Here is a 27,107-nt window from a genome sequence, read left to right on the forward strand (position 1 = left end):
GCCAGCTGAGGTAAGCCACTTTTACTCTGCAGCTCTCCTGCTAATGAAAACATCAGCAGTGAAGTACATGCCATGGAAGTGGTTGTGAGTTCTTCAGAAAGCATCTGCTGCTTGCTATAACAGCTGGCTTATGGCTTCAAAGGCAGCAGCTACAGGGAATGGCATATCCCTTTGCTGCTTATTTTGCTTTTTTCAGTGTAACTCAGATAGAAGAGCCAGGGAGCAAGACAGCTCTATCCATCTATCCTTGTGATAAAAAAGGCAGGGTGGAAGGAACTGTAGAAAAGGACACAGCAGACAAGTAATTTTGTCATGAGTTCATTCAATATGTTGTAACTTTATATGTTCATTGTTAAGGATCATACTAATGTGTCACTACCTAAACAGACTTTTGTCTGAGGTGATCATGACTGACACTCATTTCAATTAAAGCTTGCACTGTTTCTGGTGCTTGTCATACTGAAATTCAAATTTGCTGTGCTGAATGCATTTCTGCCCTAAGCAAGATGTGAATGGCTCAAAATGGATCAAATGTGGCAAAACACAGTCCACTGTAGATGAGATACAAATGTATTTTATAGAACTCAGGTTTGCCTTCCAGAGGTAAATTTAGGCATTCTGTAAGTGATAATGAAGGAAGAAGAGTTATTTTGAGCTGTGGAGACCCCTGCCTACTTTATGCATGAGCTCTGTGCCTCATTCCTCAGGCAATTGCTCTTCTACATGAGCTCTTAATCAGTGTATTCTAGGTCTTTCTTTTTGATGCCACTTACATAAAGAATCCCATCATACCTCCTGGTGAAATTACAGTGCTCTTCTGTGTATGTCTTTTGTGTAGGAAAAAATGTTTCAAAGTTATTTTGGTTAAGCATTCTTTTTTTTTTTTTTTTTAGTACTTTCTTATGTCTTTTGTCAGATTTGTCAGCATTAATAACTGGTAAAAGTTCTGTAGGGGATATTTGCAGTAGCAGTTCTATGTATATTTTTACATCTGTTGTTATTCCTGGAGTTTTAGCAAAATGTAGAACAAATTTTCGTACCTTCCTGTCTTTCTTAATGATTACAAGCGAGGTGTTCTTTTGGATGTTTATTGCTAGTGTAGGCAGATACTTGAAATGAGATAAAGTGATACAAGGTACCTGACAAAAATCAGGTACTTGTCGAAGTGGAGGCATACAGGTTAAGAAGCAGCTGACTGGTTTTTCTATCATGAGGTGTTCAAAATTCTTGCTGTCCTGAGGGAAATGTTAAGAGAAAAATGCCCTTGCATGACCTTGGTGGCTCTGTGTGGCAAGCTTAAAAACATAATAATGGCCAGAAACTAGTGATAAACACTCCAGTCCAGACGTGCATGAGAAGCAATTTTGTGAAATCCAAAAGTCTTATAAAAGATATTCCACTCCACCTTCTAGGTGGTGAATACTATGTTGCATTTGCCAAAAGGGTGCTTCACAAATTAAAGTTGTATTTTGTTTATAGCACGGCCTTTGGGAAGTATATCACAAACAGCAGGCCTTAATTCTCTGTGGAGGGAATTTGTTCAGCATGGAGAATTTCACTGATGTGCCTTGTGTCCTGCAGATGCCAAAAGTCCATCTTGGAGCTGGCTGGCACCAGCTCTGTTGAACATGGGGGAAACTCCCAGCAGCTTCTCAGAGAGCCACTCTGATAGCCCCTCCACTACCAAAACCTTGCCACACAGACACCATACATGTTGGAAAGTCAGTGATGGGAAAAGTGTAGAGTCTACTGGGAAACTGTCTGCTTCCTTGCTTTGGACTTGTAATATTTGTGTATATACACACATATAGGAATTTTCCATCATAAGTATGCCATGTTAGGTATCCTATCAGTGGGACACTGTATTTGGACAAAACCCAGCTGGGAATTCATTGGCAGTTGGAAGTAACGAGAAGCTAAAGAATGGAAAAGGTTGGCAGATGAGGGAACCAAGTGGGTTACAACAGAGGCTCAACTAAAATCCAAGAAAAGAACACTAAACTCTGGAAGGGTAGACTAAAAAAGTTGTGAGCAGCTCTTATGTCACACAAAATAGGATAAATCTGAAAGAAATGCTGTAATTAAACTATAGTTAGTTGTGAGTCAGGAGACACAGTGGAAAATCACTTGATGCAAGTCTTACAAGATGCAAAAAGCATGAGATAGCATAGAAAGAAGTTCTGAGTTCAGTCATATAAGGTTACTAAAAGAGGGCAAAAAAGAACATTTGAAACTGTGAGCTTGATTTGGCAACAGGTAGATTAGTGCTGATCTAGGAATTAGTTTGAGGAAACCAAACAGCCTTTGTGAATTGAAGCAGAAGTGTCTGTAAAAGTTGAAATCTGATCAGGGCCCTGTCATATTGAGCACAGTTCCTGTGTTTAATAATTGTCAATATTTTTTTAATACTTGTATTGTAATTATGGATTTCAATTTTCTTACTTATGTCAGTTACCTGTAGCCTTGTCTGTAGCATCTCCTATTGGGAACAGTCTTTATGCTTCATAACAAGTATGAAAAATGCAAAGAATAAAAGTATGTTATCAACACTCTAATTGTTTTATACATGTATGCCTTTTTAGAAGCTTCAATTTCGCCACATTGAAGAAATAAATATTTGCATTGTAATCAAGTACACTATTTTTACACATTTGTATTTTCTGCAGAAAATTTACAGCTTACTATGACACAAAGTTAGTATTATTTAATGCAACTGGATTTATTTTTAAATCTGCACTTAAAAAAATTAATAATGCCTTCACAGTGATGTTTAAGGCAAATTATTAGACTTCAGTAATTATTCAGGGCCATTAGCATTCGTTTTGCAGGCCCAGAGTGTGCTGTGTCAGTTTCATGAGAAAGACGTTCTGAGAGAATCACTGGTACCTGACTTCTGCAGGATGCTCTCTAATGAGTGTAATGTCTGATAAATATGGCATGAAGAATTGATTTGAGGAGCCAGGAGTCTCAGAGTTAAAGTGTTACCAGGATTGCTAATAGCCTAATCTGAGTTTGAGATACCCATTATCATAGGTTGTTTTTAGTCATGAATTCCCATCAGAACTATTTTGCCACACCAAACTTCCATAATGGTGTTTTTTATTTGTAGCAATGATATTTTTGTTTTGATATATGTACCAGTATCAGACCTTTTAATGATTTTTTAATTTTTTTTTTTAGTTTTAAGTATACATTAGAGGCTTCAAAAATGCTAAGAATTCTGGATCACATTAAGTAAAATGCTTATCTTGCATATTTGGTCAGGCCAGTTAACATCTTTAATTGCTTTGCTCTCCCAGGGCATTATGCTGCAACCCTGATTGTAGCAGGGTGAGATGTGACTGGGGCACTGAGGTTATTGCAGGATGTGTACAGGCTGGCTAAGATTAATTTTAAAATACCCAAATGGTAAATGACACATTATGGAAAATTTTTGTGCTTCTGAAATTTTTCTTGCCAGACTTAGGAAGAAAATAAGAATGAGAAAGGTATCTTAAAATAAAAGGTCAAAATGAGAAAAAGGGTATGGAGTATGTTTTGGGTTCTGCATTGTGTGTTTTCTTTTAAGACACGTTATTGCTTTTAGAAAAAAAAAATAGTATTTGCAGTTTGTGAAAGTGATTATACACTCCTGTCTTCATAACAATGGTGTATTTATTACTTCAACCTTACACACACTCTGTTTACATTTTATGATAAAATGGAAAAGCTATTTGAAAATGGTGATAAACTAAAATACATTTACTGTCAGCAAGGAAAGTTCTAAAGTATTTTTGTTTTTTTGCATATTTAGAAGGCTGGTAATCTAATTGTAAATCTAAAATACAGGGGATTAGATGGCAGAATGAAATTCCCCCTTGTATACTGCACTCTGACTTCCAGTGTACCATCAAACCATTTACTGTACACAACCTGCTTGATTTTTTTTAAAACTAATGTACAAGGAAAATAAAAATGGTTTGAAAATGCTAACAAAGCCCCCAAATCTATCATAGCAATAGAAAGAGTACTCAGATTTTTCTCATCTTTATTTATTCTTTCTTTGACAGTGACTTGTTATCATCCAATTATATGGAGATTCACTATGAAGATGGAAAACCAAAATTTTCTAAGGTATTGTGTTCTTAAATTGTCTTTCTGAGGGAACAATGCTAATAAAATGTTAAAAAGATAAAAAATATTTTGCAAGACTTATAAACTTCAGAAGTGTTTTTCAACACACAGACGGTAACTGTGATCTCATCTTGTACAGATACCTCAGTAATACAAGAGGAATTGTGCAAAAAAGAAAAGCTGTGTTTTGGGGTGAGGAGTAGGCATTTTGTAGGTGGTAGCAGTGAAGGTGATCCATTGCTGCCAGGACAATTACATCATGTAAAATATAGGGGATGGAGGGGTTGAAGTCACCATCAGATAAGTTTTCATTAGCTATTTATGTGTCATTTGCACGAAGTACAAGGAGAAAGAATAATGGTAATGTAAGACATTTAAACAAACCCAGAAGTCTTCCAGTGACTTTTGTTGGCAAGAATGATACAGCTGTGAAACAGAAAATGAAAGATTTAACTGAAACCTTAACCTCTGGACTTTTTACAAAATCAGCATACTGCTAGACATCCAATTAATTTTGTTTATCAGACTAGCTCCCAAATTGAATTCAGTGCCATAGGCTATTGATCCAAAGCCAGATTAAAGTTCGGAAAGGTAGTTCAGCCCTAAGGGCACCAGATCAGTCTTTTTGTTTGTTTGTAGTAACAAAATGAGGACTGGAAGATTTCTAGGAAGGCTATAAACTATATTTGCAGGGAATTATTTTTTTGTATTTGGTATAAATGCCAACATATTTCTTGCAAACTTATTATGTGTGAATTATATCTGTATTTAGAGTGGAGACAAGCAAGCATTCTGGTTGTATTAATGTCTTCAGAAAGTCCGGACTGTTGTTTGTCCAAGTAGATGTCTGGTTTATTATTTTGCCCTGCTGTAGAGAATCTTGAATAAAATGATAAGCAATTCCATTGCAAGGTAATTACTGAGATATGCTGTTTTGTTTCCTTCCACTGAAGAAGAAAAACAGTTTCATGTTACATACAAAGGAAGTTGTTCCATTAAGACTCAGTATTCTGCAGAATAGGCAAAAATGTTAAATGATGCAAGAAAACAATTCCCTCTGGCATTTAGACAAGCTCATGCAATTGTCAGCTGCAGCACTAGCATTGAGCACTGCGGTTGCTGAATCATGAATCTGACTGGAAAATTATATTAGAACTTCAGACTCAGCAAATGGGCTACCTTTGCATGCTGCAGTAACTTGATCCAAACTTCCTAGGGGATGTTTTCTGAATTGCTTTATTTAGAAGCGATACTAGAGCTCCTGAGGTCACTTTAATGTGTAAAAAGCTTCATTGTAGATAGTAAAAAGACCCCAGAACCCCACACAATTTGTGTAGGAGGTCAAATAAGGACTGTGTCCTGGTCCTTTGCGGTGTCTTGTAATACTTTTTATGCCCAAGTAAAAGGTTGTTTTGTTTCCTAATGTGGATCTAAATAAGTGAAATCTCAATGAAAAGTACAGTATTTTTATAGAAAGAGGTAGTTAATTACAAAAATGACTGAAGAACAAACAGCAATTTCTTTACTCAGATGATCATCTTTAAATAAAAATGTTGAAAATCTTTGTGTAAGAAACATGATCAAATGTAGCTGTTAAAAAGCATGTTTTATGCATTCTCACTGATGGAAGGGTAAACACAGAATGATTACTTTCTGTGAAGTACTTTGATTTAATTATTTACAATAACCCGTAGGGAATTTAAATCAGAATCTGAATAACTCATTAAGTAAGATGCAAAATGGAAATAATGCTGTCACAGACAAAGAGCGTTTACATTTTTTGTACTGTCTCGAGTTACAATCATTGCATAAAGAATGTGTTTAATATGCATGTTGGAGTTCAGATGACATGACAAAAGAATTAAAAATATTTTTATTATGAATAGTAGGTTTTTCAAACAATGGCTGAGAGACAACCACACTTCAGGGTTTTCAATACAATTTTTTGACAATACCTTTTCTTTTTAGTTTACTGAACTTATTGCTGATAGACAGTAAAGACAAGTACATAAATGAGGTAAATGAGTATTGTTACTGTTAGATTTTTTTGGCATTGGTTTTAAGCAACAGATATTAAATCAGGATCATTTTGTGTGTGTGATTGTTTGTTTTTAAAAATTATTAGGGGGGAGAGCATTGTTACTACCATGGAAATATCAGAGGTGTGAAGGATTCCAAAGTTGCTCTTTCAACTTGTAATGGACTTCAGTAAGTGCATGTTTTCATTTTTTAAATGAGGCTATCTCTTAATATGGAAGGAACTGAAACACCACAGGCTCTAAGATTTTTTTATGTTTTGAAATTTTTCTTAGTATCATTAGAATTAATGTTTTGATGCTATCTCATGAAACCTTTGAATATAATAAGTGCAGGTAAATATTTCCCCAGAGAATTTATTATGGTAAAGGATAAACAAGAATTATATTTCAGCAGTTTGTATGCCCAGTATTCATTTATAATTCTGTCATAGAAAAACTAGATTGTACAAGGAAAAATGCAAGAAATTATCATTAGTTACTGCTAAGTGCAGCTCAGCTGTTGATTATGTTTTGCATGCTCAGGATGTGTTGTAGGACTTCCTTTTCCCAAAGTCAAATCTTTACCCCTTTTGGTATTTTATCATAGCATTGCCATTACCTTTAGTGTTAATCCATTAAAATATGCCAGATATCTTAATAATCCCCCAATTCTTCACTTTAGCTACAGGTGGTACTAATGAATATATATTTAATATTGTCAGTTTTCCAGCCCTAAGTTTGGTTTTGTCTTATCAAAATTCATATTTTGATATGAAAATAATAAAAAAAATGGAGTCAAACTGATTGCTTTGTGATCCTAAATATAGCTTCTTTTTCTCCATGTTCTAGTGGCATGTTTGAAGACAGTACTTATTTGTACTTGATAGAACCAATGGATCTGACCCACACTGCAGTAAGCTTATTTTTGTCTAGTTTATTTTGTTTGGGAGAGTGCTCAAGGAATAGCAAATAAAAATATTAGAATAAATCAGTAAGTGATATGTCTCATGCACACATATGAAAATGAAAAGTATTTTAGAACACTTGATTTGAATTTGTTTAAGGTAGCAAATACATAATTATGATTTACCTATGATTTTCCTCTGCTTTTCTTTAATCCTTTGTTTCCTACTTGCTATTGATCATTTAGATACTGGGAACAGACAAATAAAACTGTTTCCCATAGCACGTGGTTATGGACTGTCAAAAAATGTTTATCAATTTGCTCTAGTATTTGAACTAAAATGTTTATAAATTCATTGAAAATATCTCTGAAACTCACTTGTACATTCCTCTCTAAATAGTTGCATCAGATTTCTCTTGACCTGCCGTGATTCCACAAAAAGCATAATTCAGTAGATAATTACATCTGGGTACCTTAAACTTTGTATGTCTTAAGTCAGTGATCATTGTATCTCTTAAATGATTGTGGTCCAGCATATTCAAATACAAGATTATGCTGGATCAGCATATAGGACTGCATTTATGCAAGTATTTTGCTATTTTTTTTGTGTTTCATGTGTACAACCATTTCTAAAACTTTAGCTGTTAATACAGCTGATAGAGTTTCACAGATAGTAGTAAAACTAGGTGTATCTAACTTCTGAGTGTTTTTCAGTGAAATTATTTTCAACATTGAGACAGAGAGTTCCTAAGGTTTGTATCCTGCTTGCTCTGTAGGATATATTGCAGATGCTGTGCCGCAGTTCTCAAGCTTGTCTCGCTCTAGTATATGTATGACAAATAGTATATAGTAATAGTATGTGACAAATAATTAACACTGCTGAACCAACATGTTGTAGTGACTGCAAAGCTGAAATTAGAGTCTGAATAAAGATCTGCAAAATCATTGGCTGATACTGCCAAAGAAACTGGATCAACATTCAGAGGCCTCGGTATCATTTGGACAGTCAATTATTGGGCTACAAATGAAACTTCAGACACATGGGAAAATATTACCTCTAAAAGAATCAGTCTCCCCAGGTACAACAGTACATGCTGCATATCTATGATGCAGCACATCTTCATAAAGGTTGCAATTCTAAAAACTAACAACAGAGACACAATAAATTCATGGAGATTATGTTTATACAAGGAACAAGAAAATGTAACAAATCTGTTTTCTTGCTTGGGAACAAAGGAAACCAGGATATCTCTCTGAGTGCTATTTCAGTAAGAATTCTAAGTAGGGCAAAAGTTCTGGTTATAAAAGTGAGATACTATTTGCCAACTCAAGGTTTCAAGTTGAACTCTAAATAAGAAAACAGATGAGATGCATAATTTTCTGAAATCTACCAGAAATAATACAGCTACAGAGAGCTTTTAAAGGCTCCTTTTTTAACTTCAGTATATGAGATAAATATGTTGAACACAGTCTTCAGCATGTACATTATTCAGCTTGATTAATCTTAACTATAGTAGATACCATATAAAACTCTCCCTTCCCCCCAAAATCTTGCAAATAGATGCAGCATTGTCCTTCAGTGTGCTATATATTTCTTATGGAAGTTACAGAACAGCAGCAACCTACCCTTTGAAAAGAATTGTTTGTTTTGGCAGCTCTGCAGAGGAGGTGTTATGGAAGAAAGGAGTTGTTTTCTAGAGTAGATACTCAAATGTGATAATTTGGGGTATGTCAGATTTCTAAAGAAAATATGCATTAAAAATCTTGTCCTTTTAAAGTGTGGAATACACCAATAAAACAGGGTGAAAGGATCCTCTTAAGGATAGTATATTGATTGGTTTCTTGCAATTTCTTGCAATTAGATAGGATTTTTTTCATAAATAGTAGTAGTTGCTTTTCATCTGTGGAAGGAAGATTTCAACCAAATATAGACATTCTAGTTTGATTTATTGGAATGAGGGATCTGTGTTCTCTAATGCTAAGGCTTTTAAAGGACTATTAAGGTAATCTCAAAGACATCTGTGACACTTTTGTTTTGTAGACTGGTCAATTTGCTGAAGCAGAGAGGCTCTATGATTTACTCAGGATTGCATATAGATGGCTTCAGATTAGTACTATCCCAAATTGGTATTATAGTTGCTTGCATTTTATAGAAAAAAATAATAAAAATTATAAATACTGAAAGAAGTGCCACATTTTCTCTTGATGTTATTAATTAGAAGAAAATTTCACATATTTTTCTTTTTAGGAGAGTAAAAGTAGGCCACATATCATCCAAAGAACTTACGGAACACAAGCCTCCAAGCAGCTGCGGGACCTTGGTGTGTTTTTGCTTATGTTATGAGTTTTTAAATATTGGAAATGATCGTATATATAACTTGGAAAATTTGAGTATTAGGCTCGCAGTGTTTATAAAATTGCTGATTATTTAGAAAATTAAGAAAAGTATATATTTACCTGCCTTTTTTCACAATTATTGCAACAGAATATAGATTTTTCAAAAGGCAGCTGTAAAATTTTCATCCACAGGCCTGTATTTAGCTTTTCTCTGAAAACCACTGACTTTAATCAGTGATATTAATGTTACTGAGGCAATTAGATGGAAGAAAATGTATATTCTAAGCCCAGGAAGTTATATTTTATTCACCTTTCCTTGCATGCTTTAAAATTTCTGAATTACTTGAATTTTGATATGTCTTACATCTTTTTAAAAATGAGCTTTTGAATATCAAGGGTGTTTCTAATTTTTGTGATCTTAATCTACTTTTGGTTTGCACAGTGTACATTCTGAAACTGTAATTTTTACAGAGACTGACTCTAGTTCTGAATGGCCTTTTCTGTCTGAACTGCAGTGGCTGAGGAGAAGGAGAAGAAAGAGAGCAGTAAGTAGAAGTGCGACCCTGAGTTAAGACCATTTATAAAAGCAAACTTACTAATTTCTGTTTTTTAATGTCAAGAGAATATAGGGTTTAGGGAACAAGTATTTTTAGAAGCTTAATATTGTCACATAATACAGTTATCAAATGAGAAAACAAGAGTTTTCTTCAAAAATAGAAAATTTGGAAGAAATTTGACAAATTTTATAAAGTGACAGCAATGTTATGCATCAATTAAATAAAAATTTAGTAGTGAAAATGAATTTAGATTTTTTTTTGTCTGCTTGAGAATAAAGAATAATTTTGAATGAACTCTTGCGTTTATAGATATCTGACTTTATTGTCACTTGGCTTATTAAGTAGCATGATTAAATCAAAAATCCAAATGAGGACACCCAGAACTGGGTTACTGGGAGAACTTAAGCAGGCAGTCCTCATGATCTTCACATGCATATGTATCTGGGGAATAATTGAGTTAAAGGAGATTATTCTGACTTTCTTCACTGAGTTGCACAATCCACACCATATTTTTGAGGGTGCTTATGTTTTTAGTAACTTCCTTCCTCATTAAATCTGTGGTGAATAGTACATAATGAAAGGAGGAGGGAAGCAGTGGTGGTGTCTGCACTGAAGCAAAAAAGAATAGAACCTGAACTTTCTTAGTGATGTGGCTCAGATCCTCAGCCAGTGTCTAAGTTACTGGAGCTATGATTCTTTACCCTACTTGCATTTCTCAATCAGTTGTTTACTGGTTTACATACCCTAAGCAATATATATTTAATATGTATATATAACAAAAATCAGCTGCAATTATTTTTGAAAATAATTACATCTTCATGATTTCTCAAAGAATTTCTTTAATTCATCAGTTATCGCGTGGTGTCTTTGAAGAAATGAAATATCTGGAGCTCATGATAGTCAATGACCATAAAATGGTAAGTATATAAATTCAATGGTAAGCTTCCTTTTGGGGACAATTGTAGGCTGATGTGCAGCCTACAAATTGCCACCCTTTTTTGGACCCAGGATTTTATTTATCAGCAGCTATTAACATTTGTACTGTAAGAAACACTGTAGTCCATCTACCTAATGAAGTTTAATGTTACCTAAGAATTTCTCAGGCAATTATATATTTAAAATTAATCTGGAACACTTTGGTATCATTTGGATAAATTAATATGCTCATAACCAACAAAGTAAAGCAATACAACATTTTTGTACAAGACAAACACACTAAATGTTCTAAAATTACATCCTGTCTTTGAAGTTATATAGGAAGAGGTCAGAATTTGTTACTTTGAGTTTAGTTTTACTAATTTAAATTTTAATGCAGCAAAACATGTAGACAAAACTCTGATTATTCTTCGTGGCTATTCCATACTTATAAAGAGGAGTGATAATGCAGTGCAAGGTAAGTTGTTTGTTTGATTCAGAAAGTGTTTGTTGTTAAAAAAACCCAAAATGCATGGGGGTAGGAAAGCCCAATTTTTTCCCCTTTTTGTCTTGATGACTGGAAAAAGTCAGATTAAGTGATATTTGCTGTAAGCATGTCTTCTTTTTTTTAAAATCAATTCTTGCTGATAGAATAGTTTTCACTTATTTTATTTGCAAGTAAAGAGCTTTTTATGTCTCTCACCCTGCTGCAAGTTTCCCAGTGCTTTATGGAGTTGTGGCTCTGTTGTCAACACTAAAGGATGATATTTAACAGCAAGAAATTGAAGATATCAGAACAGGGTGCAGTAATTGATACTTGTTCCAGTGCTGAATAGACAGATACTATACCCTCCCCTCACCTGTCTAATAAATCATAGAAGTAGTCTGGGCAAGCATAACCTATATTTATCTGTGTTAATTTAGCACTGTAAAGGGAATTTGAATGGGTGGAAAAAGTGGGACAGAAATTTCTTCAGTTGCTTTTATTTGTAAAGCCACCTGGTAGGAAACTACTTTTAAAGAATGCTTAAATGTTGGTTATTTAGCAGTAGGGCACAGTAATTGAAGTTATGGCCATTTTGTTGTCTTGTTTGATGTCTATGCTTGGTGTTCCTTATTAAGAGAAAATATTCCTATGTCCGTCTCTTTCTCCTGGCCTCTTGTATTGCAGTCATGCTTGAAGGTGTTCACTACACTTACAGACACTGTTGTCTCCTCTGAAGCTTTATTTGTTAGAATTTTAGAGCACAAGATTTTTTGCTTCATAGTTATCAGTGACTTAGAAGCAGATATAATTATTTTCAAAGAATAAAATGGATATACTTAGAGAAGTGTTCACAGCTAGGAGTCACAGCTTGCCAGTCTAGGACCTCACTAAATATACTTTAAAGGTTTTCTGCTTACCAGGAGAGGGCATGTTTCCCCTGCAGCAAAGGTCTTCATTGCAAGTAGTATCTTAAACCTCCTTGATCATTGTGTTAAATGGTTAATATTGTGTATTTTCACAACATTTCCTTTTGTCTAGCAATACAGATATCTCAACACGTTTAATTAGGTTGTTGCATTTTTTTACTGGTTTGGGTTAACGTATTTTAGATACGTGTTTAACCACATTTTGTGGTATATTGCTATTGATTTTAGCATTTTCTTTCATGAAAACCAAGAACATCTTCCCAAGCATATTATTTTATCTTTCCACTTCTGGAAAAGTTTGGGATTGGCTCAAAACAAAAAGCCAAAGCGACCCTTTCCTCCTTCCCCATTGTCATTGTTCTCTGGGGAGCAGTCCATGGTATAATGCTCCTTTCAGTGTACATCCTAGGCACCTACTAGCACTAGACCTGAGAGCAGCTACTCAATTGCTCAGAGAAGAGTCTCTCCAAGGCCTCTTTTTAAGTACTGTGTTTCATAGAGAGAACAAATGACACTTTCATAGAACACTGTGAGGCAATGAGACGTGTTGCTTTTAACCAGTAGTTGAAATTAATAATTTTTTTGATAAAGGGTTTTTCCCCCTATTCTAAGCAATTTCATATTAATTTTCTGTGAAATTTTGAATATCTATTTTTCCTATCTGCAAATCATACTGTGTAATGTACTCTTGGTTTATAATTTTACAGTTTATTGAAAGTCATATGGATTCATGTTCAGATACCATAGCTGCATCTTTAAAAAATTTTACTTGGTACAGAAGGGGCTCATGAGGCAGGATGAGGAAAGATGTTAAACCATTGTAATGACATGCACAGATATTATGAAGCAGAACTTTTAATACAGCTCATCTAGGTCTATCAAATTTTTTTTAAAAAATGAAGTTAGAATTTAAGATATTCAGATTAACTCTTTTCATGTTCAAACACATATTTACTGTTACCATGCGCTCCCTCTTCCATTTTGCCTTTTCCTATAACTCCTGCTTGCATGTTACAAAAGTGTTGTGCTATTGTAGAAAAGGAGGCCTTTACAAAGAGCTGTGCACAGGATAAGTGGTAAATGCTTCATCTTCATGTCTTAAAGTGGTGGAATATGGCTACTACAATCTGATATGTAACTCATCAGGTTAAGTGATTTTAATAGGTAAAGCATACTCTCAGTTTTGAGCTTATGTTGATGTTCATGCTTACCTGTAATTTTGTCTCAAACATTTGAACTCCGATTCTAATCACAGTATTTCTTGTGGTTAAATGCTCCTTTTACAGCTGGGAAAGGCTGCATAACATACATGGCTGCCTTTATCTTCCAGGGATTCTTGAATATGAGATATAGGCTCTGATCTGAAAATCTTTTTGGTTTTTCCCTTACTCTCTTAAAATGTTGATTTTATGTTCATGCTGTAAAAATAAAGAATTAGCAATAAATATTTAAATTCTCACTGTGTTCTACTTTCTCTTCTTTTAGTTTAAAAAGCACCGTTCTTCAACTGCATACACAAACAATTTTGCAAAGTCTGTGGTAAACCTTGTAGATGCTGTAAGTATCAATGCTTCTTCTGAAAACTGATTCACTGACTTCTATTTAGCACTGTATTAAAAATGTTATAATTTCCCTATACCAAATTTCTATTACACTTTAAAGTGTACTTCTGCAGAAGAATAGCCTGGGGTGAAGGTATAAGAAACTACCAGATTATCTGTGGCGTTATTCTTAAAGCTTGCAACACTCAGATTTTGCCTTCAGCAGGGGTGATTTCCTTATCTGTCACCAATTAAGAATGGGATTTAATCAAATTTTTATTTGTATCTAAATACAAGTGATTGAAACTGCAAGTATAGCTCACAAGGGATACATATATATATTGGAAGAAAAAGTGTGAGTGTGAGTAAAATAATCTGCTTTATAAATCTCTATTTATAGATTACAAACAAAATGCCACTGTACTACATTATAGATGAGTGGAACTAACACAGATACTATATCTGTATCTGTGCTAAATTTAAAACAATTTCGCATACTGCAAATAAACTAAAAGTAATATTTGTGGTAAAATGAATTTGGGTTCTTTTTTTTGTGTTTTTGATACACATATAATGATCACACACATTTCAGGGCTCTGTATGTAGTGAAAACAGGTAGATTTTTAGTAGGGATGAATACAAAGGCTACCAGATGCTGTCTCTGAGTTCCTTTTCCATTGTGTGCAATGTTAAAATGCATATTTTAAAATGGTTTTGTTATTATTAATGCCCGATTGTTGTTTCCTTGTCTATTGCTACTGTAACATTAAAATTTATAGACAAATCAATATTTTTAATTAATTTTACTCAAGCAGTGTGAGAATTAAGTGATCATAGTATATAAATGGAAATCAAGCATTAATTAAAATTTGGATTTATTGGAAAAGTGAGAAATTATTTAATCTCAGCTTTAGAATTGTCTTTGGTTACTCTTTGAGATCGTTCTTTTCTTTTTACTTGAGATCACCCAGTGTACCTTTACCTTTCTTCTTTGCTGATTTTTGCACAGATATTCTGTAAAACTCAGTGGCATGGCAAAGTTACTTGCCATGAGAATTTTAAAGAAAATGGCGTGACTCAAAAAAAAAAAAAAAAAAAAAAAGAGCAACAAGTGTTGTTTCTTGTTTTCCTTCTAAAACATAGTGGATCAGAATATCAGCTTTTAGGAAATGCAAGGCATTGCCAGCTAACTGTTTTCCCGTGTTTTCCTCCTGCTTTATCCCTTTTGTCCTTCCGCTTTACTCTTACTGGCTAACTGTGCATGTTTGACCCAGTGTTCTACTCCTGTGCCTGTGCTGTCTCTGCCCTCAGATATACAAGGAACAGCTGAACACCAGGGTGGTTCTGGTTGCTGTGGAGACTTGGACAGACAGAGATCGCATCAATATTCGCCCTGACCCTCTGCAGATGCTCCACGATTTCTCCAAATATCGGCAGCACTACATCAAGCAGCACGCTGATGCTGTGCACCTGCTCTCGTATGTACCTGTGGCAATGGCTTAGAAAGTTATTTCCTGTCTACTGCTTTTCTGTACTTGTCTCTTCTTTCTTACTTTTTTTGCTTGGTATTCTCTGTATCAATCAACATCTGCCTTCCTTAGGAAGCTTAATTGATATTTAACACCTGTTTTTAATAGGTGTAGTATATTGTAGTATATATGGTCATGTCAATATATGTCTGTAATGATATTTCAATGTCTGCAACCTGAAGACAGTGTCACATGTGAAGTGTCTTTAGATGAGCCCTTAAGGACACTTAGCTTTGCTAATCAGGCATGCAATGTGCTGTTTTTCCAGTTATGATCAGGAGAGGGCAGAGCTGACAGGATTATGTGTTGCCACAAGAGTATTCCAGTTAGTAAATTCATTCACACATGTGGCTGCAGTGATGATTTGTTAATGGAAGGTCTTCTCCTTTAGAGCTGTAATGAGTTGTTCTGAGACACAATGCATTTTGAGGGGAAATTCCACTTGCATCACTTCAGCATTGAGCAAGGATTATTTTACTTCATGGCATTGTAAGCAAAGAGGAGGAAATGTGTGTTCCCCTGTGCAGCATAGGGACGAATCTTAAGCTGTCTCCCAGCAACATGACATACTGGGAGGGTGGAGTAACTAATGTCTTCCATGGGATTCTCCTGTAGTTCATCTTCTGCAGAAGACGATAAAAATAGGGGATGCAGAATTTCCCCCGGATTTCCTTAATACAGGCATCACAATAGAATGCTGATTTTGTTCTTCATAATACAGGCACAGTTCTGCTGACATGCACTCTTAGAGACTTCCATGCATGTTTTGTGTCAGCTGCTGAAGAGTTTTCCAGCAACAGGCTTTTCAAATCCAACCTGAAATACAAGAACTTCAATTTAAACATAGGGCAAAAAAACCCTTTCATTGTGAAGCTGCTCAGATGCTGGAAGAGGCTGCACAGAGAGACTATGGAGTGCCCATGCTTGGAGATGTTCCAAAGCTAGTAGAACATGGCATGCTCCAGCTGAGCCTCTTTGGAGCTGGGGAGGGATGAACTAGAACATTTCCAAAAGTGCCTGCAATCCTGTCTGTTGTGAAGCCCCTGGCTGCAAGTGTTTAGTTAAACTGCAATCTGAAAGTTCTAATGGCTGTTAGTGTTCTGAAAAATAAATACATACCTGTATGGGGTAACCTGTCATTTAAAACAAACCCATCAATTTTCAAATGTTAGGTCATTCTTACATCATGCAGGATCACTGTAGGTTTTTGTAGCCTGTGTAGATTTATTGTTATGGCTATGAAGTTAAAATAGGTGTAATTCATAGTCATTTTTAGGCATTTTATTGAATAATTTAGATCTTCCAGATTACATTACTTAACTAAATTATTTGGGGCTTATTAACAATAAATGAAAGGAGGCAAGGTTAAAGAGCTTATTAAATCACTTTCCCTTTAGGTATACTTCTCAGTCTTTTTTTTTTTTATTTAAAACTTAAGTTGGTTTGGATTAAGATAATAATTTTTAAAGTTCTCAGTACTGGTAAATTTCAGAAGAGAATTCCTTCATTATAGATCATTAATTGGAATATACTGTTAACTTTTGAAAGAAATGTTATCACTATTGTCTTAGGAGTCTGGCACTCAAGCTTTCTGTGCTTAGTTTGTGGGTTAAGACCGATTCTGACTCTACGAGAGAAAAATAGTATTTGTGTGAAACTTATATAAAACCACCTCTTTCAGTGTTGGTATTCTGTTTGTAAACTTGCAGTTGCTTTTTATGCTAGAAATAGATGAATGTACATGCAATCTATCATAGTATCTGTGAGAGTATGCTCTTTCAATAAGCTCTTGGTGCCCTATGTCAGTGTGTTATAGTTTCTTCATTTTTATTTGTTTGTAAGGAATGTGACATTTCATTACAAAAGGAGCAGCTTAAGTTACTTTGGAGGTGTTTGCTCTGTGGCCAGAGGAGTAGGAGTGAATGAGGTAATTTTTTTTTTTCATCACTAAAGTGAAATAAAGTAGAATCTCTACATTATAATGTAATGAGTTCGTATGTTTCAGTATCCAGGGCTTTAAAGATAATTTACATATTAAAAAGTTAGGAGTGTCATAGCCAGCCTTCTTGATCATCATCAAACTATTGCTCAAAATGCCTTTCTGTTTAGAAAGTATTTCTCCTGTCTGCATTATTCTCTTAAAAAGAACTTAAATTGGCTTTGATTATATTTAACAGAAATTTAGACCCAAAAATCTCAGACAGGAGTATTTGAAACACAGCAGTGAATATCTTTGTCTTACCACTGTAAGACACTTGGTCTTCTGAGGTACCAATAGCATGTAATTCTTCCTGAAATTTTTTAACATTGAAATTAGAAAAAAAAATTGTCCCTGTGTATTATTTTACTATTATTGTTATTTTTTTCCCTCAGTGCAGTGTTAAATTGATAATGAAATTCTCCTGTTTTTATGTGAGTTAAATCCTACTATTACAGAACTTCTTTCTTTAAATTAATAGACTTCTTTCTTTAGATTAATCAGTGGGGAGAGATTGCCTGAGATTAGGAGAGGAAAATTTTATCTGTTATATACTTTATTGGGTTTATTTTCCTTATATGCACATAGAATTTTGATTGACTGCACTGAATTATTGAAGTAGTAGGTATGTGGTAAGGCAGGATGAGCCATTGTAGTGGTCATTGCAATAACTAATGGGTTTTTTTTTTTTTTATAATTGTGCTACTCTTGGAATGCAGTATGGTCTCCCTTTGCCCATGGCACAGGAACTTGCACAGAGTCTTGCTCAGAATCTTGGAATACAATGGGAGCCAGCTGCCAGGAAACCAAGTATGTACATGGAGTCTTTTGTCTTCCATAGCTAAAAACATAAACATTTCCTTTATTGTGTTTGAAAGAAATGCCAAAATTGCAGTAACTGTAGAAGAAGAATTGCTACTTTTGGAAATATATGTAGTGAAATTTCAGCTTCACCAAAATAAGAGCTGCTGGCTTAGAGACATTTTGCATGACCTCAGTGATGTCCTGTGTTGAGGTTAGCTTCATAATCAATATTCAAAGGTATATTGGTAAAAGCACCATTAATTTAATTTAGAACTCATTTTCTATCATCATGAAATCTGTAAATCTAACAGAACAATTGCTGACTTCTTAAAATGCAAAAATACCTAATTTACAATTGAAGAAATGGGAAGGAGTTGTAACCTAGTCCAGTATGACATTTGCTCAACTTGTTTGTCTTGCTGCTTCACAGTCAGACCAGATTTGTGTTGCCTTAACATGTGTAGAGTGTTGGTACAAAACCTGCTGCAAACCCCTTTTGAGGGCTAAAGAAAATTGTTTGGTTTTTCACTTGCATTTTTTAACTAGTTTGGCTACTTGTTCTCTTTGTTTCCTCTTTAAAAACATGAATGATAATCTTGACTTTATTGTGGAATCACTTCAAAAATCTGTGAGTTAAGAAACTATGCTTAGGCATATCATTTTGTAAAAAGTTGCTCTTGAGTTGTGTAATCTAGCAATTGCTAAACTATTTTCTATATCATTTTGGTTAAAGGTAAAACAGAGTTAATACAATTTGGAAATCAGAATATTTTTTAACTGAAAGATAGAGGTTTTTGATATGATTGCTTAGTGTCCTTATTTGGAGGCCTTTTGTAGAGAAAGATTAATGAAAGACCTGAGGAGAGTAGAAATAACCATATAAATAATCTCTGAATATTGTCCATGGAGAAACTCTGGGTTTCCAGTAGTAACTACAGTGCATCTATCTTTGGTAGATCATTTATATGGGCAGTTTGCAGCTTCTGTTTTACCAACCATAAGGTGCTGATCTTTTGTTTTTATGTTACGAATTTGGTCACTCTTGACTTACGTGCTATAGCTGTAAGTAAACTGTAAATCCATTTTCATTCAACTACTTTTTCAAATGAATGTTTGATTGGCTGATTCACATATTACTGTTAATAATTTTATGCCAAAGAGAAAAAGCCTGGCCTGTCCAGTAACAATCCTCTTTCAGGGTATTCTGTATTTTTAGGGAGGAGAAAATGTGAACAGTTAAAATCATCAATATTATGTGTACTGCAGGTACCCTCGTGCTGCCTGTTTTGAGAGCGTGTAGGAAACAACCTTGCCAACTATTTTTAGCTTTGTGTAGTGCCTGAAATTTTGTGTTGAGTCTTAAGAACCTGCAGATATGGGAATCTGAAAGTACTCTATTTCTTTAAGGTATTAGTATGTCTTCAAGGGGGCTGGTTTCCTTTTTGGGGCTAGAGTTTGTACAGCCAAGCAACCATCAAATCTTTGTATAATTAGTCAAGCTCCATTTTCATAGTGAGTACTTTATATTTATTGTAAGCATATTTATAACTTCTCTCCTTTTCTGTTGTATTTTGGTTTTGTCTGAGAAGAGTGTGACTGCACTGAATCCTGGGGTGGTTGCATCATGGAGGAAACAGGGTATGTCATAAATATCAGTAACCAAGGGCTCTGGAATGAGTTCATAGTTTACATTATTACAAAAGTATTTATGCATTCAGTTTTATCCATGTGTTTTAGTGCTAATAAATGAAAAACTAGAAACAGTTGGAACTCAAGCCATAGGTAAATAAATGGTCAGTGAAGTCTGAAGGGGAAGCACATCTATATGGGAGGAATTTCATTGCCCACCACCCTCACACTGCCAAAGATTCTTTTCTCTGTACTGTAAGCAATTGATTAGAAAAGGATAACTTCTGAAATATAGGGGTTTGAGTCTTACAAATCGCTTCCTGTCAGTATCTTGCTCACTGCAGAAGCTTGATTGCAAAAATCGTGGAGAAAATTCGTTACAAGTAAGACAGGAGGAGCTTAGTTTCTTTGTACGGTATTTGGAAACTGGTTACTTTGTGGCTTCCCTGTAAGCTTGTAATTGTCAGCCACTGTATGAGTGCAGCAGAAAATCATTCCATAAGTTTGCTCCTGGAATCTGAGGTAAAGCATTGATCAGAATAGATACTGGCTTCCTTCATATGGTGAAATCATCGAAGTATTGGTCTTGGATGGAAGTATCAAAAGAAGAGGCTGTGGAATAAGCCTCTTCTGTAAAAAAGGTTAACAGCAAACAAATATGAGCCAGGAGCAGAGGATGGTCATGTAGAAGCTGATAAAGGACTGACTAATAAAATGAGTAAATAATTATCTGTACTTTAAAGCCTTTTCACTTAACTCCATCAGTGTCAGGAGACATTTTTTTCTGTATTGGGAAAGTGGGGAAATAGCTTAGTGGCAATGAGCTGTTAGGAAAGGAATGAAGAACCTCCTTATGGCATGGTTACCCCAATGTTTAATAGTGTGAATAGATCTCATTCCCAGATCTCAAAACATGCCTAATAAACATATCGGACAATTTCTGAGTAAGAAATTACTAATCAAGTATGTTTTCAGTAGTCTGGGAAAAAGATTGAGTTGAGGAAATATGAGAGAAGTCTGTAACATTATGCAAAATGATTACTCTTTCTTCTAGTATAAGAGCTAGGGAGACATGAAATGAGATTAGCAAATATGACAGAAGAAAATGGGATGAAATTGTTCTTCTACCAGTCTGTATTAAGCTGTGAAACTTGTTGCTGTAGCATCTTGTAGGTGTTAAAAACAAACCTGAGAGGATACTGGATTATGCATGCAATAGAAAGGGTGAATAGCAGCTACTATGATAATGTGGGTTTACCTTATTAAGAAGTTTAAAAGATACAGTTTTATATACTGTACATTCTGAGCTGTCATACTGTTGCACAGTGGTTGTAAGAAACTGGGATTTACAGTATTTTAAAGTTGTGACCTCTTTGCCCCTTTCCAGTAGCTGGTGGTGTTTCAAGGCATTAACTCACCTAATTCTTTGCCATTTTAGGGTATACCATTCCAGGAAATTCTCCAAATGCAGCATTGCAGAATACAAAGAATTTTTACTTCGTGGGGGAGGTGCCTGTCTTTTTAACAGGCCAACAAAGGTAATAAATAAGTTAGTAATCAGGATATCTGCTACATGTAATGAAAATGTTATCATTTCACTGACATCATCTGTTCTCAAATTTATTCAGATATCTATGTGGGTATTTTCTTGAGCTGTTCAGCCCCTTAGCATTTTAAAATAATTAACTACTTATTAAGCTGGAAGTAGTGCACAATAAATCCAGAAGTGTATGCTCCACCTATACTCTATTGTTAGACTTTGTGTCCAAGGTTGTTAAAAAGAATGCTAGTTACCACATTAGGAAATAGAAATCCATAGCTGATTTCATATAGACAGTAGTAACTTTTTGTTGTTCTCAACATTAGCTTAATTTCATTTCAAATATACATCTAGCAAACATTCATTCATAGCTGTTTCCTTCTACCATTGCTTTTTTGCCTAAAAACTTACCAAGGTCATAATTTTTTTCTAAGACAATGTTAGCCTGATATCCCTGTAAAGCTAAGCAGTATAAAAATATTCCATGTGGCTCTTTTTGCCAAGTAAGAGCTATCCAAAGTATTAATATTCTATTTAATCATAGTGTCAAACTGCTGTCCTTGTAGAATTTAATACCACATGAGGCTATTAGGCTGTTCTGTTTACTATGCTATACCCTTTGGTGGACCATCACCTTGCAAAATAACTAAAAAAAAATTTTGCTTGTTCAAATGGTTTTGAATTTTTTCCCAGGGTAGCAATCTTTGCTTATAGGATAAGAATGCAAGAATTCTTACACAAAGGAATAAGCTGGGAAATAGAAAAACACAGCTTCGGTTTTTAGTGACAGTTGTCAGGCAAAATAACGTGCAGTTGTCAATTGGACAGAATAAAAATCTGATTTATTTTGGGGAAAAGGCTCCCAGGGAAATGGTTGAATTATCTTTATATATTATCTGTGCCGGTGCTTCACAGCTTTAACGTACTTCGAGAGGGAAAAATAATCATACAATGTTTAGAATGCTTTTATTTAGAGGTCAGGAGGTAAGGTAGAAAATGGTATGTTTAATGTTTTGGTAAGTAAAACAGAGTTCTTAAGCAGTCACCCTGATGCCATTTTTAAAATTGTATCCTGAGTTATACTCTGACATGTACATGAGCATTAAATGGTTCCTGATTGCCATAGGAAATGTATGTGTGTCTGCTTGTGTTCTGTAATTTTCTTATTTGATAGAGAAATGAATTTCAGTTTCAGCATAGGATATGCTGCTGTTTGCACCAAAGTGTAGGAGAAACAGGAGCTTAAAGAGGAGAAAAAGAAAAGTTAAATGCTTTTTAAAATCCTGTCAGCATTACTGGTGAAGAACACCACATACGGATATTTCTTCACTATTGTTTTGCTTCTGGCACCCGAAATTATAGGTGCTACTGATTACCTCTGTGGTTTATAAAACAAAAGTGAAAGGCTTTATTTTTTTTTACTAGGCATTATTATTTGCTCCTGCCCCAACCAAAACTACCAAAGAAGAAGTACATACGAGTTTATATATAATTTGTATTGTATTATATATTGTGTTTCATATCTTGCTGGTTCTCCACAGCTTTACTTCCACTAAGCCCATGCAGAAAGGTTTCCTCACATCTTTCACCCTTAGATTAATCTGTTCAATCTGTTAATATTTTAACTTGTTAACTTCTAAGTTCTCATTTCAACCATGTTCTAGTGGATGTGTTTCTGCTGCTAATATTCCAATTAAATTGGTGATTTGTGATATTGTTATAGGATTTTAAAGCAGAATTATATTGAAAACAGACAAGCTTCTTGCAGAATTATTTCTGTGACAAGACTGAAAAGTACCTTTAATCAAAATTATGATGTGTGAAACTACTATAGAATCTGCATCATCCTGAACTGCAGAATTTATCTGCATTGTATATATCTGGTTCTAGGATTAGCTGTTCAGTAGTCTTTGTATGTGGTTGTGTATAACTTACTAATAAGGCACATAGGACTTCCTTTTGGCAGTATTTCTTTCTATTTAATATTTTCATGCACAAACGTCGCACAGGAACAGATAGTAGCTCGTTGCATGAGCAAGTGTGGGTACCTGAGCAAATCCCAAGAATGATAGTGTGGACTGGTTTCTTGAAGGAATTATCAGAAAAATGGGAGTCCATGGAACAGGAATGAAGTTCAAATGTCATCCCCTTAAATATTATTGTAGTCTCTCTCTGTTTATCATGGTTTACTGAGAACAGTATTCTCCAAAAGAGGACCAGCATTTCTGTGACTTAGCTGTATGCCTTTCATGTCTGAAAAATTCTGATGAGCAGCATTTGAAAACCACACTGCCTTTACTTCACTGAGGCATGGTGCCTGCATTGTCTGGGACAGCACATTTGTGTAGCATTGCAGAAATAGGTTGTGTGTGACACACAAGTCATTTGACACTGATTTTATTCTTACTTTGGGGTGGGGGCTTTTTTCTTTCAGCTCTTTGAAGCCACTGAGTGTGGAAATGGATATGTAGAAGCAGGAGAAGAATGTGATTGTGGTTTCCGAATGGTAAGTAGAGTTATATATTGCTCCACAAGTCTGTCTTATAAAATTTATTAAGATAGATTAGGTGATTGGTAAGAGAGTGAAGAAAGATTGTGGAAAAGAATTTGTTTTGCCTGTTGTTTGGGAACAATTTTGTTAAAAGCCTGTGTTAAAACATTTTTTCAAATGACAATGAGTGCAAAGACAGTGTCCTCTGAACAGTTCCTTTTACACCAGTGACAAGATAACAGCTATTTCCCAGCAGTTTTTGAGTTGCACTGGAGAAATGCTTACTCCTTTGCTTTCCCTAGATAGCATATCTGGAGTGGGAGACTCCTTACTGATATTTTGGAGACTGGTGCCTGTTTTCAGACAGAACAAGTAAACTGTTGTTTTCTTCTTTACTGCAGAAATGCTCCAATAATGTTTTTGCAAAAATCTGACCACTAAATTTGAGCCCTCATTCTTGTATTTAAATATAATTGCACCAGTAATTAGGTTGGGTTTTTTTCCTGCATTGAACAGTATTGAATTAAGCAGCATAAATTTGGTGCAGGACTCGGAAGATGTGAATCCCTGTGTTGCAATAGCATTGTATGTCACTGTTCTCCCTTTAGTATTTAAGTATTGCAATGGCTTCTTCCAGCTGATAATTTCAAATCATAAGTGATAAAATGAATCTTTTGTCTGCTGGTACATAATAATTTGATGTTGGAAAAATTGCAAAGAAACAAAACTTGTTTGAAATGAAAAACTAAAATTTTTGCTTATTTTTTTTCTTCAGGAATGCTATGCAGACTGTTGTAAGAAGTGCTCTCTTTCTAACGGAGCTCATTGTAGCGATGGCCCCTGCTGTAATACATCATGTCTTGTGAGTATTGCTGCCATATATCAATTGTTCTTTTCAGTTGTTCATGGCAGTCATGTGCAGCCTGTTAAAGTTCAGAATATGTTTTAGACAGAAGGAAAAGAAGCAGCTTATATAGATGTATTCTTAGTGCTGAATTGTGTTTTTAATTTTCTAGTTTTTCCCACGAGGTTATGACTGTCGATATGCAGTGAATGAGTGTGACATTGCAGAGTTCTGCACTGGGGATTCTGGACAGGTATGTGTGGAGAAATGTTCTCTGCTTGCACTACTGATGTTTGTTTGCACTCTTTTTTTTGTATTAATTTAACAGGAAAATTGTATTAACAAACTGCAGTCTTATGCCCAAAATGGTGATGTAATAATGGAGTGTAAAATACTGTAAACTCGTGAAAATAATAATCTAAGTGGACTCAAAAGATGACTTCTCTAGATTTATTTGGTTTATATAACTCTTGGGGTTTTGTGTATAATATTTGTGTCAGGCATCCTTCTTTACTCTTTGCCTGATCTATAAATTAAATAATAAGAATACACTACAAATGTGAATGTATTCAAAGTTAATAACACTAAGATTCTATGAAATAAAATGGCATAAAATAGAATTATAGAAAATTACAACTAATGGAGTATAGAAACATAGAATCATTTAGGTCGGAAAAGACCTTTTAGATTGAGTGCAATCATGAACCCAGCACTGCCAACTCCACCACTAAATCATGTCCCTAAATATCACATCTGCAGGTCATTTACACACCTGTAAAAGGTATGTGAATGATGATTTATGATGAAATGATCATTTTCATTTTTTTATGATGATTATTTTACTGTGTCTCTGGGAAGCCTGTTCCAACAGGCTGTTGACAACCCTTTTGGTGAAGTTTTTCCTAATATCCAACCTAAATCTCTGCAGCGTAACTTAAGGCCTTTTCCTCTCATCCTGTCATTTGTTATCTGAGCAGAAGAGGCCGACCTCTGTCTCCGCAACCTCCTATCAGAGAATTGTAGAGGATAAGAAGGTTCCCTCTGAATCTCCTCTTGTCCAGGCTAAACAACCCCAGATCCCTCAGTTGCTCTTTGTAACACTTCTATAAAGTGTGTTATGTTTTCTAAGAGTGTGCACATGTATGAGAATTTTAAAACTTGTGGATCTTATGTATTTGTCCTGAAAACATTTGGCTAATATAAAATATGGGAATAAACAGCAAATAGAATGTTGTTTCAATTTGATTTCTTTTAAATAGTCAACATGCTGTACATTTTCCATTTTCACGGCAACTTTGATGTGTTAGGTGACATATACTCCTTTTCAATATTGAATGTTTATATATTTATTTATATAAGAATTTAATAACTGATGCAGTCATCTACTGCATCAAGTTCTTAGCCTTGAAGAAAGGAGATTCAGGACAAATCACAATCTCTTTGGACATTGGCTGTAGTTATAAATGCCAATAAATTAACAATAACTTGCTTTAATTTTATCATCTGAGACATCAACACATAGACAAGTGGCTATTACCAATATTTTATCATAAATCTTTTGCTCTGTAGATGAAGCATTCTTAATAAGAGAAGGGCTTTCTCAGGCTGCCCCCAGAGTATTCGCTAACACAGTCCAGTGCAGCAGCATTCTCTTTCCAAATTTTCACAGGTCTCTTTTAGTTGAGGACAAAACCTTAAGCATGGTTTAAAGTAAGTCCTTACTTTAATAGTCTGAGGTTTCTGGACCTAGTGACTTGTTTGTATGAAAGAATTTCCAGTGCCAAGGGAACATAACAATTAAGATCATTAAGCCCCCTGAAGCTCAGTAAGCAATAGACTGGAAGGCTGCGACCAGGTGCTCCTCAGTGTTTTAGTGGAACTGAAATGCTTGTGGTGGCAGTGTTGCAAACCTGGCCCCAGTATCAGCTACCAAATATCCTCTTACTGAACACATTGGCTTTCATTTTGACTCACATCCTTAATTTCTTCTTGGAATATGCAGGAAGTTAGACTTGAACATTGTATGTCATGGCTCAAGATGTTAATTTTTTCATTTATATTTGTAGCTATGAAGATTATTGCACTAATTATGTTTTCAACACCCTTTATATGTCGTCCAGTTCTCTTAAAAGCAGGAAAATTCCATATGTGATACTCTGATGTATTATTACAGTGCACATGACAAAAAATATTATTAATTTTTTTCAGTGTCCACCAAATCTTCATAAACAAGATGGGTATGCCTGTGATTCTAATCAGGTATGCAATGTTTTAAAATCCCTGCACATCAGCAAATAGAAATCAACCAAACACACATTCCTATTTTGGAATTAATTTTTTTAAAATCCTGTATTCCATATTTCTTCATATATTTTATCCTTTAAACATCAATGTTGCATGTGTTTTATGCACTCTATGAATAGCAATAATTTCTACTTTAACCAAAATCCACTAGGTCTCTTTTTATACATAGATATTTTATTACACTTCATCT

General features: G+C 34.8%; 1 protein-coding gene across 6 annotated transcripts in view; it reads left to right on the plus strand.

Annotated features, from left to right (window-relative positions):
• The window catches only part of ADAM23 (ADAM metallopeptidase domain 23), an 81,244-nt gene that overhangs the window by 17,915 nt on the left and 36,222 nt on the right, over window positions 1-27,107 (plus strand). For all 6 annotated transcript variants that reach the window (XM_031505382.3, XM_085585220.1, XM_021538863.3 and 3 more), the window contains exons 4-19: window positions 4,050-4,113; window positions 6,239-6,321; window positions 6,981-7,044; window positions 9,284-9,356; window positions 9,844-9,917; window positions 10,781-10,846; window positions 13,743-13,814; window positions 15,110-15,276; window positions 17,170-17,254; window positions 18,025-18,115; window positions 19,699-19,747; window positions 21,177-21,276; window positions 23,713-23,784; window positions 24,545-24,631; window positions 24,786-24,866; window positions 26,822-26,872. In XM_031505382.3, coding sequence (XP_031361242.3) covers window positions 4,050-4,113; window positions 6,239-6,321; window positions 6,981-7,044; window positions 9,284-9,356; window positions 9,844-9,917; window positions 10,781-10,846; window positions 13,743-13,814; window positions 15,110-15,276; window positions 17,170-17,254; window positions 18,025-18,115; window positions 19,699-19,747; window positions 21,177-21,276; window positions 23,713-23,784; window positions 24,545-24,631; window positions 24,786-24,866; window positions 26,822-26,872 — 1,279 coding nt within the window. The remainder of the gene's footprint in view (window positions 1-4,049; window positions 4,114-6,238; window positions 6,322-6,980; window positions 7,045-9,283; window positions 9,357-9,843; window positions 9,918-10,780; window positions 10,847-13,742; window positions 13,815-15,109; window positions 15,277-17,169; window positions 17,255-18,024; window positions 18,116-19,698; window positions 19,748-21,176; window positions 21,277-23,712; window positions 23,785-24,544; window positions 24,632-24,785; window positions 24,867-26,821; window positions 26,873-27,107) is intronic.

Source organism: Lonchura striata, chromosome 7 (assembly GCF_050655825.1).
Source record: "Lonchura striata isolate lonStrDom1 chromosome 7, ASM5065582v1, whole genome shotgun sequence".
Lineage (NCBI taxonomy): Eukaryota > Metazoa > Chordata > Aves > Passeriformes > Estrildidae > Lonchura > Lonchura striata.